The 18,457-nt window shown below is 36.4% G+C and overlaps 1 protein-coding gene and 1 long non-coding RNA gene across 2 annotated transcripts in view; one reads left to right on the top strand and one right to left on the bottom strand.

Annotated features, from left to right (window-relative positions):
- Positions 1–14,838, top strand: part of LOC130010699 (uncharacterized) — a 122,344-nt gene extending 107,506 nt beyond the window's left edge. Inside the window, exon 5 of the long non-coding RNA XR_008785975.1 lies at positions 12,177–14,838. This is a non-coding gene — a long non-coding RNA (uncharacterized LOC130010699). The remainder of the gene's footprint in view (positions 1–12,176) is intronic.
- A 232-nt stretch (positions 14,839–15,070) lies between these two features.
- Positions 15,071–15,541, bottom strand: LOC126812607 (uncharacterized; the record flags this gene model as incomplete). The annotated part of the gene is made up of 2 exons (XM_050539075.1): positions 15,071–15,329; positions 15,456–15,541. Coding segments are annotated over 2 exons (345 nt in total), but the record flags the coding sequence as incomplete, so codon positions are not given.
- Between the last annotated feature and the right edge of the window lie 2,916 nt (positions 15,542–18,457).

Here is an 18,457-nt window from a genome sequence, read left to right as displayed (position 1 = left end):
TCATATATAAATATATTCTAATTACATTACCATATTAAATAGATAAAATATTGAAGTCAGTCAAATAAATATAAAACTTACCAAGTGACAGAATGTGATCCTCCTTGTAACAAGGTTAAGATGCAAGTGAGATTTGAAAGAGAAGCTGAGATGTGGTTATTTTAGTGAGTTAAAAGTGAGTAGAGTTTAGACTTGCTGTTGTAAAGATATTCTTAACCAGCTTAGAACATAACCTCATTTTTCTTCCAATCAGATACCTTTAAAATGACCATGTGACACTGTTCCATTTCATGAAGAATGAAGTTATCTTAAGTACTTGCCATTGGCTGTAGAAAACCCCACCCACAGCTCAGGTCATGGTATGTGATCGCTAATTGGGATTAACACAGTAAGCTAACTACACGGTCTGCTGATTTAGGGTGAGCTAAATAAAGGATAAAGACAACAACATTTAATATAATTTAATTGTGGTTATATCTTAATATTTACAATATAATTTACATGCATTATATTTCAACCGTTACAGTTTTATCTTTTTTTCGCAAAACTACTTTATTTACACAATCTGGAATTATTATTTCGAGAGTGTTATTAGCACTTGAAGGCACATCTTGGTTTACGCAAGTTTTCAACTTCTTAATTTCCTGAATTTCGTCATTATCTTCTTGTGTACCGGTAGTTTTAATGTCATTTATTTCAGGCGGCCCCAAAGACTTGCTAACACTATCTTTAATAGAAAATAACTCTCTTTGGTATTTCTGGACAGCGTTGCTTCTATGGGCACTCCTTGACGTCACAGCCTTATCCGAAAAACCATCATTGTACAAAGTTGTGCAACAAGTTACCCGACCAGAGTGGTTTGATATTGTTCGACCCTCAATACTAAGTCCAGCTTGTTGATAAAATTTTTTAAACATTTGAGAAAGTTTATTAAAAGTTATATTGGCAGCACTAAACCTGGGATGTTGACTTTCATCAGTTACGGTTGTGGTCAGTGGTTTTTTATATAGAAATCCTTTACGGGGAATAAGCGATAGATAATAATCATACATTTTCACCAAACAACGCTCATTATCTGGCTGTTCATAGTGTTCAATTGGTGTAATTGTCACATTTTTTCCTTTTAATCCACCTTGCGAGTTTTTTTGTATCCTAGGAGTGAATCTTATAAATTTTCTCTTGTTTTTTTGATCAGTCAAAATTTCAAATTGTTCAGCTTCAACACACTTATGTTGCTCCATACCTCTAAATGCAAAGGCTTTTCCATTATAGAAAAATATCGCGTTACTCAGTCCTTCTGCTGTGTTCATAGAAAAAACACCCTTATCCCACATTACTTTTTCCTCTTCTGGAAGCACTGGTTCACATGATTTTACTTTTGTTCCAAATCCAAGAGATGTCAGTCGTTTCATTTCGGAATCCAATATTTTGCGGAATGTACTAAATTTCTCATCATCATCTCTCAAAATATGCACATTATTTCTGTTACAATCATTTTTGATATACCTTTGTAATCCCGAAACAATTTGAACAAGAGTGTTTGGTGGATAATTTGTCGCATCTTTACGCCTTATCTCAACAATAAATCTTTGCAGCCAAAATTGTAATTCTTCATCATTTAATGTATTAATGTCCGTAGGAATTAATTTTCCTTTCTCAAAATATGTCTCTGGCTTAGAGTTCCTATTATCAACCCAGTCCTTCCATAAATTTAACGCCCATTTGTTGTTGTTTCTGGTCTTGATTGGAACTGAACATTTTTGTATATTTTCTAAATCTGCCTGCTTCACAGGACTAGAAAAACGTCCTTTATTATCACGAGTCACACATGGCATATCCACTAGTTGTTGCGTTGGAATATCCATCACTTGCGATAGGCTAATTAGTTCATCATCTGATGGAAACGATGCCCAGTCGACAGCAAAATCTGGCACATCCATATTGAAGTACATTTACTATAGTGACTATAAAATTACTACTGAATGAATGAAGGAACATAATAAGATTAAAGTTGTACTCATTAACGATCAAAAGTTACTTGTAATCACTTGTAATCACTTGTAATCACCTTTAATCTCTTAATCTCATGACTTATACAGGTGACATTGAATGACTCCATCCAATTGTCAATCACTCTATGACCACACCTACAAATTATTCAACTTTAACAAATTTCATATTTCAATTAGTTTTCCCCAAATATTTTATGAAATATAAATAATACAAATATCATACTATATTTTGTATAAGTTTTGAAAGTAGAGATCATGTTCTAGTAGCCCTTTCTAAACCATGAAGAATTTTCTATATGGGTTCTAACTCTTACTTAGAGATGTACAATTAAAGGGACAATACAATAAACACCAAATATACCATAAATAACTAACATATTAAAGGGACAATAATACAACAAATACTCAAGATACAATAAATACAAATACATGTATACACAAACATACACTACCACATTATCCCCCCACCAGGAGAAGTGGCATCCCCGACACTGACATAGAAAAACCACGCAAAAACACGGAAAAATATAACTATAACCTTTTTTTCAATAAAAACTACTTCAAATCGTAAATATCCGAATCAAACCAAACTGGGGGATGTTTTATTCGTTTTGATAGTTTAACGGGAATAGGGATAACGGACTTCTTGATTTGAGTAGCAACTTTATTCGAATGCGACCTTAAAACTCTTGTTGAAATAACAGGAACAGGTATTGGCGATCTAGACACCCTGGTAGTACTTGAATTAGCAGTAGAATTTATGGAAACAGGTGAATTACAAACAAAATCTGAACAAGCAACTTTATCCGAAATAAAATTAACATCCTTAACAGGGATACTTGAAACAACGGGGTTACACACTGAGTACAAATCGGATACAGGGACAGGAGTACTAACAGAAACCGGAATAATAAATGTGTCTGTAGGAACTTCAGAAACTGGATCTGGGGAAACTGAAAGCGAAACATCTGCCAGAACTTGTGAATCATCTGATAATGAACAATTGAAAGAATTATTTGACCTTAAACATGGATTAAAAGATGATTTAGATACAGGAACGCCCTTAGCACTGATTGGAAGTAAAAGATTTCTATGAAGAGTTCGAGCTGATGAATCACCGTCTTTCATTACACTGTAAACTGGAATAGTAGGATCAGGTTGTGCAATAACAACATAAGCATCTTCTTCCCATTTGTCTGCGAGTTTATTCTTTCCGCGAATCTGAACATTACGAACCAATACAAAATCTCCGATATCTAATGTAGCTCCTCGTGACTTGAGGTCATAATGAAATTTCTGTTTTTCTTGAGCGCTTTGAATATTCTTTTGAGCAATATTATAAACATCTTGAAACCGTTGTTGAAAATCTTGAGAATATTTAGAAAAAGTATGAATATCAGATGAAGAAGAATAAGTACCAAATATAAAATCGATGGGTAACCTAGGCTGTCGACCAAACATTAAAAAATATGGACTAAAAGAAGTTGAAACATGTTTAGTGCAGTTATAAATGTAAACAAGGTAAGGAACATAATCTTTCCAATTCTGCTTTTGATCAACAGATAAAGTACCAAGCATATTCATTAAGGTTCGGTTGAAGCGTTCGGTAAGACCATTACCCATAGGATGGTAAGGAGTGGTGCAGGATTTCTTAATATCCAGAATAGAACACATTTCTTTAATTACATCACTTGGAAAAATTTCGACCTTGATCAGAGTGAAGACGAGCGGGAATACCATACAGAAGAATAAAATTATGGATGATGGCTTTGGCTGTTGTTTTAGCTGTCTGATTTTTCGTGGGAATTGCAACTGCATACTAGTGAAATGGTCTGTAATGATAAAAATATTTTCGAAGCCACCCTTTGAAGGTTCAAGAGAAAGATAATCCATACATACTAATTCAAGAGGCTGTGAAGTTTTAATGTTGATAAGTGGAGCTCTTTCTGGAATGTTAGGAGATTTTCTGCGGATACAGCGTGAACACGATTTGATTTTATCTTCCACGAACTTAGACCTTCCAGGCCAAAAGAAACGAGATTTAAAAAGTTCAAGAGTACGATCCCTACCCATATGGCCCATATTATCATGAAGAAAAGTAAACACAGTGTCTCGAAGAGAAATAGGAACAACCATCTGTAATTTGGGACCAGATGAAACAGAAATTGAACATTTGCGATAAAGAATATCTGTAATACTTACAGTAGAATTTTTGCTCAAGAAATAACATATTCGCATAATATGTGATATGTACTTAAAATACTTAAATCAACTTAGGGTTTGAATGACATATTGTGATATAAAAACACTTGTAGAGCCATAACATAACTGGTTGACGTCATTGGGCTCAATTAACCAATCTCTATAATTATTTACATCATATTTGACCAATTGGATAATTGAATGTCCAAAACCAGTAGATACAAAATTAAGATACTGGTGAGAATTCGCCAGGCTTCTATTAGGTTCCAGAGAGCTTACATCTGAGTTCCTAGACAGCCGCGAGGCTGGCTAGGGTAGAGAAATGGTTTTAGCTATTATTGTTGTCCCCCGCCTTTCGAAGAAAGCAGGGGACTATTAAAATGGGTTCGTCCGTCTGTCTGTCTGTCCGTCTGTCTGTCTGTCTGTCTGTCCGTCACACTTTTTGGGACACAATAACTCTCTTCCTAATTGAGCTAGAATGTTCAAACTTGGTGTATGTGTTTATTAGGTCAATGCCTTGATGGAGTTCGAAGATGAGCATTTTCCGCTTAGGGTAAGCAGAGATAAGCAATTTGATTGGTTGATGCTTTGGGACACGATAACTCTCTTCCTAATTGGGCTAGAATGTTCAAACTTGGTGTATGTGTTGATTAGGTCAATGCCTTGATGGAGTTCGAAGATGAGCATTTTCCGCTTAGGGTAAGCAGAGATAAGCAATTTGATTGGTTGATGCTTTGGGACACGATAACTTTTAATTGAGCTAGAATGTTCAAACTTGGTGTATGTGTTTATTAGGTCAAAGCCTTGATGGAGTTCGAAGATGAGCATTTTCCGCTTAGGGTAAGCAGAGATAAGCAATTTGATTGGTTGATACTTTGGGGCACGATAACTCTCTTCCTAATTGAGCTAGAATGTTCAAACTTGGTGTATGTGTTGATTAGGTCAATGCCTTGATGAAGTTCGAAGATGAGCATTTTCCGCTTAGGGTAAGCAGAGATAAGCAATTTGATTGGTTGATGCTTTGGGACACGATAACTTTAGTTCTAATTAAGTGAGATTGATGAAACTTGGTGTATAGTTTCATTACAGTAATACCTTGACTAAGTTTGATAATGAGCATTTTCTGCTCAGGGTAAGCAGAGCGATACGCAATTTGATTGGTCGAGACTTTGGAAAACAATAACTCTCCTACTTTGATTGTCCCCCCGCCTTTCGAAGAAAGCAGGGAACTATTAAAATGGGTTCGTCCGTCTGTCTGTTTGTCTGTCCGTTCCGCTTAGGGTAAGCAGAGATAAACAATTTGATTGGTTGATGCTTTGGGACACTATAACTTTAGTTCTAATTAAGTAGATAAACAATTTGATTGGTTGATGCTTTGGGACACTATAACTTTAGTTCTAATTAAGTGAGAGTGATGAAACTTGGTGTATAGTTTCATTACAGTAATACCTTGACTAAGATCGATAATGAGCATTTTCTGCTCAGATTAAGCAGAGCGATAAGCAATTTGATTTGCTGAGACTTTGGAACACAATAACTCTCTAATTATTTTCCTATTTCGGCGGGGGACATCAGCCTCACTGTTGGCTTGTTATCTATTATGCTTGTATACCTGTATTCAGCTATATATATATATATATAAAATTTGTAGAATCAAACTGTCGCATTGTTATTTCTGGTAAGACAAACTTCTTAAGAAACTGTAAGAAGTAAATACACAACATGAAGCAGAAGTAAAGACAGCTAGAGACAAATTCTAGACGATCACAAGGCTACAGAAATATGTAGTAAGAAAAGATGCATGGGTCGTATGTAGGATGTGGCGTCCGCTCTCCACGTCAGACAGAAAGACTCATGGTGCTACATATCATCCATAATAAATAAATTATCCCAATGGCGAAGAATATGTTTGGCTTCCTGATCAAAACTGCGTAAAAAATCATATGTAGGTTTAACTCCAGTCTGAACACATTTAAAAACAGATTTTAAAGAAGGACACACTTGTTGACATCTTCTCATACGGCTTCTGTCGATAATATGGAATCAACCGGTGGTGAAACAGTTGGAAGTGAAACATCTTGTGTACAACAAAGGGACTGACACTAGGGATTTGGTATCGTTTAGAACAGGGTTTTTAGCGCTGGAAAGTATGCATAGAGTTTACTTTTAAAACATCGTTGAATAATTGATAAAAATCGTTTAACTCATTCGGTCCAACTTACGCCAGGCGTTGACCTAATTAGCTACTGAATTTCACCGACTTACGCCACCTGTCGACTACCTAATGTCTAGTCACTTTTCCGAACGACGACTGTTGTCGGCCTCTCTGATGTAAAGTTTTATTGATCAAGAAAGTTATCAAAAAAGGCCAATTGGCTTCCAAAAAGTAGTTATCCAATGAATATATAGTTTGAACTAATTACTGGAATCGTAAAATTTGTAGGTCACATCAAAGGTTTAGGGGTTATAAAGGTCGTAAACTTGCAAGACAATTTGCCCATCCATGGCTGTATTGTTTTTGATGTATTGTTTTATTGATCAATAAAGTTATAAAAAAAGACGATCGACTTTCCAAAAGTAGTTATCCAATAAGCGTATAGTTAATATTTTCACGCTCATTCATCTAATAATTTCTTTGCTATGGAAAGTGATCCCGATTCAGAATTTGAAGGAATTTTATCAAAGGATATTTATAGTGTTCGGGAAATTGTTTTTTTCCGGGATTATAAACGGAGAAGAAGATGACCCAGATACGACTTACTACGAAAAAAAAAATCAAAATGTCGGCCCGTGGTTGGCGAATACAATGCTGACTTTGTTCAGCAAACTAAGTTAAATTCAGTGATTCTTTCAACATTTTTAGGACATTTAAATGAGGATAAAAATAGTTTGATTTTTTAATTTGCTCATTGTAAATCTTTGCACAATTTGATCGTCAATTAGACGATTGCCTACGGAAGCATGCTATGGCCTGTTGTACAATGTGCGTGTGCTAAACATTGTTGAATTTGAATAAAAAATAACCTAGTTGTTACTTTGTATTAGTGCTTAAAAGTTAGACCATTTTGATGCCCAATTATATATCTTCATTTGAATATATGAACATTTTTTGACTGGAATAATAGTTTGTGTGTTATTTTGTGTTCTTTGCAATATATTGGATTAAGGGATAATCCTTTAATTAGCTCCAGGGAGATAAGCTATTGTCTAGTTAATTGGCTTAGGGAGAGACAGTAGTAGATAATGAATTAAGTCTAGGGGTCAATGAGTTAAGAATTACATAAATGGGTTAGTTAGTACTATGGCTTAGTTTAATGGTAACGGGTTTAGTTTATCCGAGTGTCGTTTAAAAATGGCCGATTCGTTCACTTATCTACGACGTTTACTTATTAGACGAGCCGTCTGCTTTCCCGAGATACGTTGAAAAATCAACACACCGTTTACTTATCTACGTCCTTTACGTATTTGACGAGTCGTTTACTTTCCTGAGATACGTTGGAAAATCAACACACGATTAATTTATCTACGGCGTTGAAAAATTAGATGAACCTTTTAATTTCCCGCGAGCCGTTTATCCGATCGGTTAATTTTGATTACGATTATTTACATATGAAGTACGAATAAAAAAGGGGGATATAAAAAATGCACACTCATAGATGATCACCTTACCGTGGTCGTAGTATTATCCATTATCCTATAAACTTAGTATTCCACCATTGACAAATAAATCAAAAATCGGTAAATCACGTAATGTATCTGTTTAAAATCACAAATAAATTAACTAGTCTTCCATATGTACACGTGGTGATAAGTCAAGGTCACAATAGCAGTGCGATAATCTCGCGAGACTGTACATTAGACTGGCGCCAAAAAAGGTCACTGTCGATCTCTATAGACAAGCTGTCGCCCATTTTCAGACAGCGTAATAACTTGATTCGGGGCTTCTGCGCAATTTAGTTGATTATCGGGTACAGGTGTTAAATTTTGGTACTGATTCAAAATCAACATTCCCGAAAAAAGAAAAGGGTTTATAAAAAAAACAAAACATATATTTAGCTATGATAATCTAATAACAAAAACGATTATCATATGTGTGAAATAGCTTTATTTAACGCCCGCTTCCACCGAGTTGATATCGCAGACAATTATCAAATTAGTCACTAATCTCCTCTTAATCTATATTCCCATACACATTAATTACAGAAAATGCCTGTGTATACACGGTATTATGAGCTATTCACCTTTTGGTCAGCCGATTGTTATTTGGAATATAGGATAGAGTTATAAATGAACGTTATTACAGTATAGATTAAATATTTGATTGGTCGAATGCTATTGTTTTATTAATTCACACCTGTGGTCAAGTGCCTGGGTGCCATATGAAACCATGTTTTTGAATATACATGTTCGTAAGTACAGTATGGATTAATTCTTTGATTGGTCGAATGCTATTGTTTTATTAATTCTCACCTGTCTGGGTGCCAGACAAAATCATGCCTTTGAATGTACAGTTGAGTCATAAATTTCCCTTTTTTATTAACATTAATTATTTGATTGGTCGAATGCTATTGTTTTATTAATTCCCACCTGTAGTTACCAGCCGGGTGCGAGTCAGTTCATCCCACAACCATTTCACCTCGGACTGTTTCAAGTTTCAAGTTTTTATTACCCTTGAGTCACAGACTCATTGGGAAAAATCGTCGATTTTTGTTGATTACCGCTCACGACCAGGATTAGTTCACCGCTGTATATTCGTATTGTTTGTTAATTGGCGTTATGATTTTAGATTTTAGGTCAGTTCACCAATGTTTTTGTAGTAAAGTATATTTGTATTGTTTTTATATTTGCCGTTATGATTTTAGATTAGTTCACCGATGTTTTTGTAATAAAGTATACTCGTATTGTTTGTTAGTTTATGATGTCTAACATCATTTATCTTCTTTATAAAAAAGGTATTTTATAATTACATATTGACAGCTTAATCACTCGCCAAAATACATCATGGACTCGACGTATTACCCAATAATCAACTAAAGTGGACAGGGGTCCCCAATCAAGTGAATACGCTGTCTGAGAATGGGCGACAGCTTGTCTATAGAGATAGACAGTGACTTTTTTTGGCACCAGTCTAATGTACAGTCTCGCGAGATTGTGGCACTGCTATTGTGACCTTGACTTATGACCACGTGTACATATGGAAGACTAGTTAATTCATTTGTGATTTTAAACAGATAAATTACCTGGGATGTGATTTACCGATTTCCAATTGTATTATTACCTGGGACCGGATTTACTGATTTTTGATTTATTTGTCAATGGTGGAATACTAAGTTTATAGGATAATGGATAATATATAATACTACGACCACGGTAAGGTGATCATCTATGAGTGTGCATTTTTTATATTCCCCTTTTTTATTCGTACTTCATATGTAAATAATCGTAATCAAAATTAACCGATCGGGAGAAATGAAATGAAATGAAATGGAGTTTAACGTCCTACTGTTCTGCTCCTAACCTGGGCTAATGAAGACGGGCATACGCCATACAGTGTGCTATGAGGGAAATTTTGCCCGGACAGCGGCACTACGGCCTACTCTTATATCGAATTCCAACTGCCAAGGGATCTTTTACGTGCACGCCAATGTGTACACAGGACCTCGGTTTTTCGTCCCATCAGAACGACTAGACAGCTTTCCTTGTCAGGCCCTCCGTCCTGCATCACTGACAAGGGGAAACCACGCCGGAAAATCTGGATGAACTTTCTCGGCCAATGCAGGGATCGAACACCCGACCTCCATAACCGATCGGATAAACGGCTCGCGGGAAATTAAAAGGTTCATCTTATTTTTCAACGCCGTAGATAAATTAATCGTGTGTTGATTTTTCAACGTATCTCGGGAAAGTAAACGACTCGTCAAATAAGTAAAGGCCATAGATAAGTAAACGGTGTGTTGATTTTTCAACGTATCTCGGGAAAGCAGACGGCTCGTCTAATAAGTAAACGTCGTAGATAAGTGAACGGGTCGGCCATTTTTAAACGACTCTCGGAGAAACTAAACCCGTTACCATTAAACTAAGCCATAGTACTAACTAACCCATTTATGTAATTCTTAAACGATTTTTATCAATTATATCATGTGCTAAAGTGACTGCCGAGACAACTGAATTGTTAACTTTATTATATGGAAGACGAGATAAAGCATCTGCAAGGGTATTCTGTTTTCCACTCAAATATTCCAAGGAAAAATCATATGTAGATATACTATTCAAAAAAAGTAGGGGATATTTGATTTTTAAGTGTTATTAAAGTCACCTAATGAAACTGACGAAGAAACAAATGACAAAATGAAATGAAGTTCACATTCATCGATTTATTCCAAATGATCGTTAGACTAAGTAAGGCACAGACTGACCATTATAAGGGTAAAATGATACCCGGGGTCAAACAGCAAAGTTACCACAGCATCACAACCAAGTCAGTAACGGGTAAATCCTCCTCTGTTTGCCAAACAAGCATTGATCCGACGTGGCATACTCCTAATGAGACGTCTAAGGTCATTTTGGTCCAGATTGTCCCATTCCTGTTGCAAGGCAGCAGCAAGTTCTTGGACATTGGCAGGACGTTGTTGACGTTGACGTAACCTCTGTCCAAGCATGTCCCAGACATGCTCGATGGGGACTCAGGTCGGGACTCAGTGCTGGCCAAGGTAATGTGGTGATGTTCTGTTGTTGGAGGTAACCTGTAACGATCCTGGCCCTGTGACATCTTGCGTTGTCATCCTGGAAGATGAAACGGCGGCCATGACGTCGTGCGAACGGCACAACATGGACTGCCAAGATGTTGTCCCGGTAGTACTGGCCTGTAACACGCCCTGCAACAACATGTAAAGCCGTTCTTCCAGCAACAGTGATGCCTCCCCACACCATAACAGAACCACCCCCAAATCGATCATGTCTGATGACGTTAATGTCTTGGAAGCGCTCGTTTCGACGACGCCACACCCTCCTACGTCTGTCCAAAAAATCAACAGTGAACCTTGACTCATCTGAAAACATCACATTGCTCCAGCGTCGATTATCCCAGTGTTGACGATCCCTACACCAACGACGTCTTGCCTGAATGTGATGATCTCTCAAACAAGGGATCACGCGAGGACGTCGGGCGCGAAGTTGACCCTTATGCAGTCGATTCCGAATCGTCTGGCCACTCACTCTCACACCAGTGTCTGTTTGAAGACGAGCGCTGATCTGATTTGCTGTGATGACACGATTTCTCAAGGCCATGGTACGGATAAATCGATCCTGGGCTTGAGTTGTCGCCCTTGGTCGACCTGAGCGTGGTCTGTCCTGTACAGATTGTGTATCACGGTATCTGGACCATAGCCTGCTTATGACAGACTGAGAAACATTCATCGTCCGCGCCACAACCGCCTGTGTTGTGCCGATCTGTAGCATGCCAAGGGCACGTAACCTTTCATTTTGGGTAAACCGACGCATATCAAAATTTGTTTTCTGGTCACTAAAACAATTAAACTGATGTTTCCACCCTGGAATTCAATGCCACAATGACTGTAACATTCAAAGTCAGAGTCGTGCAAATCTTGGGTTGGACCCCCATGATGATCCCAAGCATCACCTGCATTCCATGCGGTAGCTATTGGTGCGTTTGGGCGTCACATGTAACTGGAAATGTTTCTTCTGTTAGGTTCTATAGTGACTTTTTTCGTAGTCATTTGCATATTTTAGTATTATGCCCCCAAATTCAAATATCCCCTACTTTTTTTGAATAGTATAATTCGGCAAGCCAACGATGACCAGTAGCATCGAGTTTAGCAGAAGATAATACATAGGTAAGAGGATTATTATCAGTCTTTACATTGAATTTATTCCCATAAAGGTAATCATGAAACTTTTTACAAACAGCCCATTTTAATCCGAGAAATTCTAATTCATTTGCAGGATACAATCGTTCAGATTTAGAAAGACTGCTACTTGCATATGAAACAACACATGTTTTATCATCCTGAACTTGAAGTAAAACTGCTCCTAACCCATGTGAACTGGCATCAATGTGAACTTCAAAAGGTTTAGTGAAATCGGCATAAGCTAATACAGGTGATGAAATCAATTCCGAAATAAGAAAATCAAATGCATTCTGTTGTTCAGGACCCCAGAAAAATACAGGTGAAATTTTAGCAGATCTTTTCTTCTTAGCAGTGGAATGTCCAACAAGGAGATCAGTTTAAGGTTTCGCTATTTTAGAATAGTCTTTGATGAAACAACGAAAATACCCACAAAAACCCAAGAAACTTCGAATTTCTTCCACAGTTGAAGGAATAGGCCAGGACTTGAAGGTCTCAATTTTATCAGGATCTGTATGAATGCCATCTGCAGAAATAAAGTGGCCAAGATACTTAATTGACGTCTGAAGAAAACTACATTTTGAAGGTTTTAAGCGAAGATTGTGTTGAAGAAGACGTTTAAAACCCGACTCTAACCTTGACATATGTTTATGAAAGGTTTTAGAAAAAATAATGACATTGTCTAAATATATCAAACATTGTAAAAGATTCATATCACCCATACAGCATTCCATCATTCTCTGGAAAGAAGAAGACGCGTTAGTAAGTCCAAACGGCATAGTATTAAACTCCCAAAAGCCGAGAGCACCTGCGGTAAATGCTGTTTTATGTTTGTCTGCCTCGTCCATTTCAATCTGCCAATAACCTGACTTTAAGTCGAGAGAAGAAAAATATTTTGAACTGTTTAATGAATCGAGGGTTTCTTCAATACGTGGTAGAGCATAAGCATCTTTAATAGTAAGTGAATTTAGTTTACGATAATCGACGCAGAAACAAAGACCACCATCTTTTTTCTGAACAAGAACAACAGGTGAAGCATACAGCTTGAAGAAGAACGATTTACATTGGAATCCAGCATTTTTTGTATATGATCTTTAACTTCCTGGTACATTGACGGAGGTATTCTTCTATGACGTTGTTTAAATGGAATGTTATCAGAAAGATTGATCTTGTGTTTTACTAAGTCTGTCTTACCAATATCTGTGTCTGATGAACTGAACTGTCGAACTTAGCCTTCAGAAAAATTATTCTATAAATCATTTGTATGAATACTTCCTAATAAATCATTAAAACTTAGCCTTCAGAAAAATTATTCTATAAATCATTTGTATGAATACTTCCTAATAAATCATTAATACTATCAGTTCACGAATTGGAATGAACAATACCACTTGATGAAGCTGGCAAATAATGGATTTAGCTGGAATGGTAATAGGTGTTGAAGAGTCATTTTGCATTTTAACTTTAATACTTTGAGAAGAAATATCGAAATTATTACAGCGAACTAAACCAGGAACAATCTTTAAACTTGGATGTGAAGAATCATAATCTGTGGCCATATATTGTTTAGACGAAATTGGCTTAGGAAGATGTGAAGTACTAGAAGGTACAATAATAAATAAAACATCCATATGAATATCTGTAAAAGGGATCTGTACAGGTATTTCAATATATCCAAGGTAGTTGACCTTATGACCTCCAGCCGAACGAATATCTAATAAATCTTTCAAGGGAAACAATTCAAATGATGAAAAATGACGACGATATAAATTATCTTCTAAAGTTGAAACCATAGAACCAGTATCCAATAAAACTAAGCAATTAATTCCATTAATTAATAATGATGAAATGTTGGAATGACCAACTAAATCTGAAGAAATGGGACAATTGTTGATAACCATGGAGTTATCAACTGAAACGTTTTCAAGACCTACTGACTGTCCCTTTAAGTAGGCCTGTTGTAGTTTAAAGGACATGACATGTCTCCTCTTCTATGGCCAGGTTGTTGACAATCCCAACATAATAGGACTAGGATTAATTCTGGGTGGAAAGTCTTGTCTATGTTGCATTGTTGATGGAGAAGGAACTACAAATAAAAGGGGGTGGACGAAGAGGATTAAACTGAGGAAATGGATGTTGACGAACAAACTGAGATGAAGAAGATGGAATATTTTCAGCCCTGTGTGAATATGTTTGTCTCTGATCTATTTTAGATTCTAATTCTGATACTTTGGATTTAAAGCTACGAACCTCCTTTATTAATGAAGACATCTGATGATGAAGTTGTAAAAAATCACTGGTACTTTCGTTTGATGAATTCATATTTAAAGATCCCATAGATCTAGTACAATTACTTAACCCTTAACCGGTCAACGTCATTTTGACGTCATGTCCTCAACTGGTCAGGCTAAATAAAGGCTGACGTCAAATATTTTATATGCCTATTTCAAAGGACTACTGCCAGATAATTATAAGTGATAGACTCTTGACACCAATAAAAAAGTTGAAGGGGATAAGTTGATCTATAATTTGCACTATTTTTTTCACCTGATTTCAAAATGCAAATTCAGTTAATAATTAACGAAATTTTTCTCTTTTTTTTTCGTTTATTCTACTTCAAAAGGTGTTTTCTTTGCTGTGTTTATCATTATTTATGTTTCTTATCATTCTCTCTCTCATCTATTATCTATTTGAGGTAAAACAGACCCTGAGTGAAAAAGAATTCAAGACATGTGGGGTAGGGGGTGGGGCCATTTAAGAAGCGTTCAGGATACTTCCCACCGGGGTGGTACTTAAAAAAAAAAAAACACACATTATTCAGATCAGTACTTTTAAAATAAATTCAGTAGTAATGCATTTGACAATTCAATGTTCATTTCAATCACAAATAAAATAAATTTATAGATCAATAATGAATTTTATAGTCTTTTATTGTGCGATATCGTTCAAAACATGTATCAATGCACATAGCTTGATTTCAACGTTTACGGTTCAATAACGAATTTTATAGTCCTGCACTGTGTGATATCGTTCAAAACATTTATCAATGCACATAGGTTGATTACAACGTTTACAGTAAGTTTTCACTTGTTTTCGATTTCCAGTTTTCCTGTCCGAACAAACTATACAGTCAGGCTTATGGGTTTTATCTTCATAAAAGGCTGGGAAATGTGCCTCGGGTTTGTTGTAGTTGACCGATTGAATTTTCTCAGCAAGAAGACTTTTACTAACAGCTATGCGGTAATCTTTACTGTTAAGTTTTTTCGCAGGGAAAGCTAGATTGTAGGCCACTTTAGCATTAGCTAATGCAAATTCGGTACAAAAGTGCGAAATGACACGGTACGCCTTTCTTTTCTTATGGGGATACTTATAATACGACATTACTTGATCTAGTCGATCGACACCACCCATGTATTTGTTGTAGTCATTTATTAAAGATGGTTTATTAATTTCACGATATCCGCCTTCATAACTCTATGAACGAATTCTTTTCGAATAGTCGGAGTTGTCATGAACAGTAGATAAAGCTGACCCACGTTTTACATCTTGCCAAGCAACTGTCAACAATTTGTCATCTAATTCAAAAAAGCGTGGGGGGTCACCTTTCTTCATTTTGGCTTTGTAATCTGGTGTCTTTGGAAGATGTTTTCTATCGATACGTACAGTACCACATGCACCGTATCCAAGATTCAATAGTTCGAGATATAAATTTACAGACGAATAATAATTGTCCATGTAGATGTTGTGGCCTTCTGCAGGTAAGGGACGGATGAGATCGTTGTAATGAAGGAACGAATTGAGTAGGCGATACCGTCTTATAGGCATAACTTCGCTAAAAATAGGAGTTGACAGCAAAACATATTTAGACCAGTAGTCACGTAGGTCTGGTTTACGCGCAATACCCATTATCAACTGTAGACCAATGAACTCTTTAATTTCTGACGAGAAGGTTGGTTTCCAATGTTGAAAAATTGAACCAGTAGTAACATCACACGAACTGTCAAAAATTGTTCAGCATAACGGTTCGTTTCGGTTGCTATCATATCAAATATGTCTTCTGGAAAAAATTTGAAAAAGAAATCCACAGGCTGCATACCATCTGCATTAAATTTGATTCTAGGAGTAGGAGGGCCTGAATACACAAGAACTGAAGAAGGTGTCCACCTGTCATCATGAAGAAAATTCCAATCAAAGTCACTTGTATTGTGTTGATTTTCTTCTAAAACTTCATCATTTTCACTGTCGCTTTCGTTTTCTACGGCAACTGATTCGTCGAATACATTATTATTTTGACGAGGAAAATTATTGAAATCGGCAGCCTCACACAGTCTCTTGTTTCCTAAATCATTTTCATCAAAAATATCGTCTTCAGAATCGGTTTCATCGATATAATCCGAGTCGGAATCATTCATAAGAATTTCAACCACTTTGCCAGTCTTTAACCGTCTCGACATCGTTCAAAAATTACGTTTTTTGTCAAAAAATGTAGAACGAAGACATATTTTTCTCAATGTTATTGACAAGACAAGTTCCTGTCTGACACGCATGCGCGGCGATATCAATCAAATACGGAACTAAATAGTCAAATGCGACTCATAAAAATGGTTCATGCTGTGGTCGACTTTAGTCGACCGTGACCACTTAGCGGTATGACGTTGTGGTGACTATAGTCGACAATGACCGGTTAAGGGTTAAACTAGAAGAAGTCGATGTAGGAATAGGGAATTCTGTATGTGAAGAATCAGTTGCTGACTTCTCTTCTTCCACCCTTCTTACAGCATACATTAAATTAGAAAATGTGGCATTAGAATCAAGAACATGCCGTGTTGATACTTTCAAGTCATCGTGATATAAACCATTCCAAAACCGGTTCTTTAAGACATTTGATGCAGACGGTTCATTAAGAATTTTAGCTGATTTCAATTTATAAACAATATTCTGTAATCTACACGCCCATGAAGAAATACTTTCTGTAGCTGCCTGAGAAGTTGAATATAAACGGCTCATTAAACATTCATCTGAAAATATTTCACCAAAATATGGATCCAGAAAATATATAAGTTGCTCCACAGAATCAAACTTTACTGTAACTAGGCTCTGGCCGACAGTACCTCTCGCTGCACGACGAATAGAATTAATAATAGAAGTATCTGAATATATCCCTTCTGACTTTAATCCAATAATTTCTAATCTCCATTGTTCATAAGAAACATCCCCTTTATTAAAATCTCCGGAAAATGATGACAATCTAGGGGGAGGAATGTGAAATTGAAGAAGTCTGAAGTTGGGACTGAGAAATATTTGATGTTCTGTGGACTGGTTGTGAAAAATTAGAAATATGATCAGTAGAAGCAGTTGATCTTGGAATATGTGGATGAGACGTGCGGCGTTGTGGGATAACATAGGTAGTATCCAAAGATGGGGTAGAATGTGTAACAGGATTAAAAGCTAATGTTGGCTGTTGTGTTGATGAAGCCGTAGTTGGTTGACATGTATAATTATTATCAGGGCGTGGCACAAAAGAACCATTTGAAATAATTGACTGAAAAACCTATCTTTGAATTGCCGGATCAAATGTAAGAGTACCGTATTCTTAAATCTGTCCTATTTGTTAAAATTCTCGGCGAAATTAGTTATTTTTCTTCGCTCGCTGCGGGACGACCGGTCATTCCTCTTACATAATAATTGGCATCGTTGTAAAGCGGAGAATCTCTAGTTTACAAATATGATCAAATTAATGTCGATGAATTGATTTTGAACGGATACAATCGAGTTCTAAAACCCCCCAAAAATCTAAACCACCTCTGCTTGTTGCTGTGCTGTCTACACAACTCGTTCGCTGATTGGTCCAGACACCGAGTGAAAAGCATTATGGTTACGTGGCTGACTCGAGCGGGCGATAAATATTTGGTTTTGGCAATAATGTTTTTGGGTACCTACATGCGATTCACTCTCATAAGTGGCAGAAAAAAATTAATTCTGATCGTATATAGATTGCCGTTGAGTGTTAATCCAAACCACGTGGCTGATTATGTAAATTAATCGACACGCAGGTGGGTGTCATTGAGTAATACTAATCAACTGTCACAGGTCAATGATAAAGCCGTCGACAACTCCTTATTTACTACGAATAATAAATCCAAGCAGTGATTATCTGATATCTCATATCATCTTTAAAAAAATAATTTATAGGCCTTAAATGGAAATTAAAAAAATGGCCGATAATTTTCTTTCCGAAGAGAATTTGATTGATAAATGAATTCAGTTTACTGCCGCTTCTTCATACGGCATGCAAAGTAAGGAATGCATCTTGGATATTATTGTTTAAAATTCTCTTATCACCATGGGTCGAAAAAATGAGAACGACCAACGATCCGA

This window comes from Patella vulgata, chromosome 2, assembly GCF_932274485.2.
Source record: "Patella vulgata chromosome 2, xgPatVulg1.2, whole genome shotgun sequence".
Lineage (NCBI taxonomy): Eukaryota > Metazoa > Mollusca > Gastropoda > Patellidae > Patella > Patella vulgata.
Note: the sequence above shows the minus strand (reverse complement) of the source record. Positions and strands in the feature narration are given on the sequence as shown.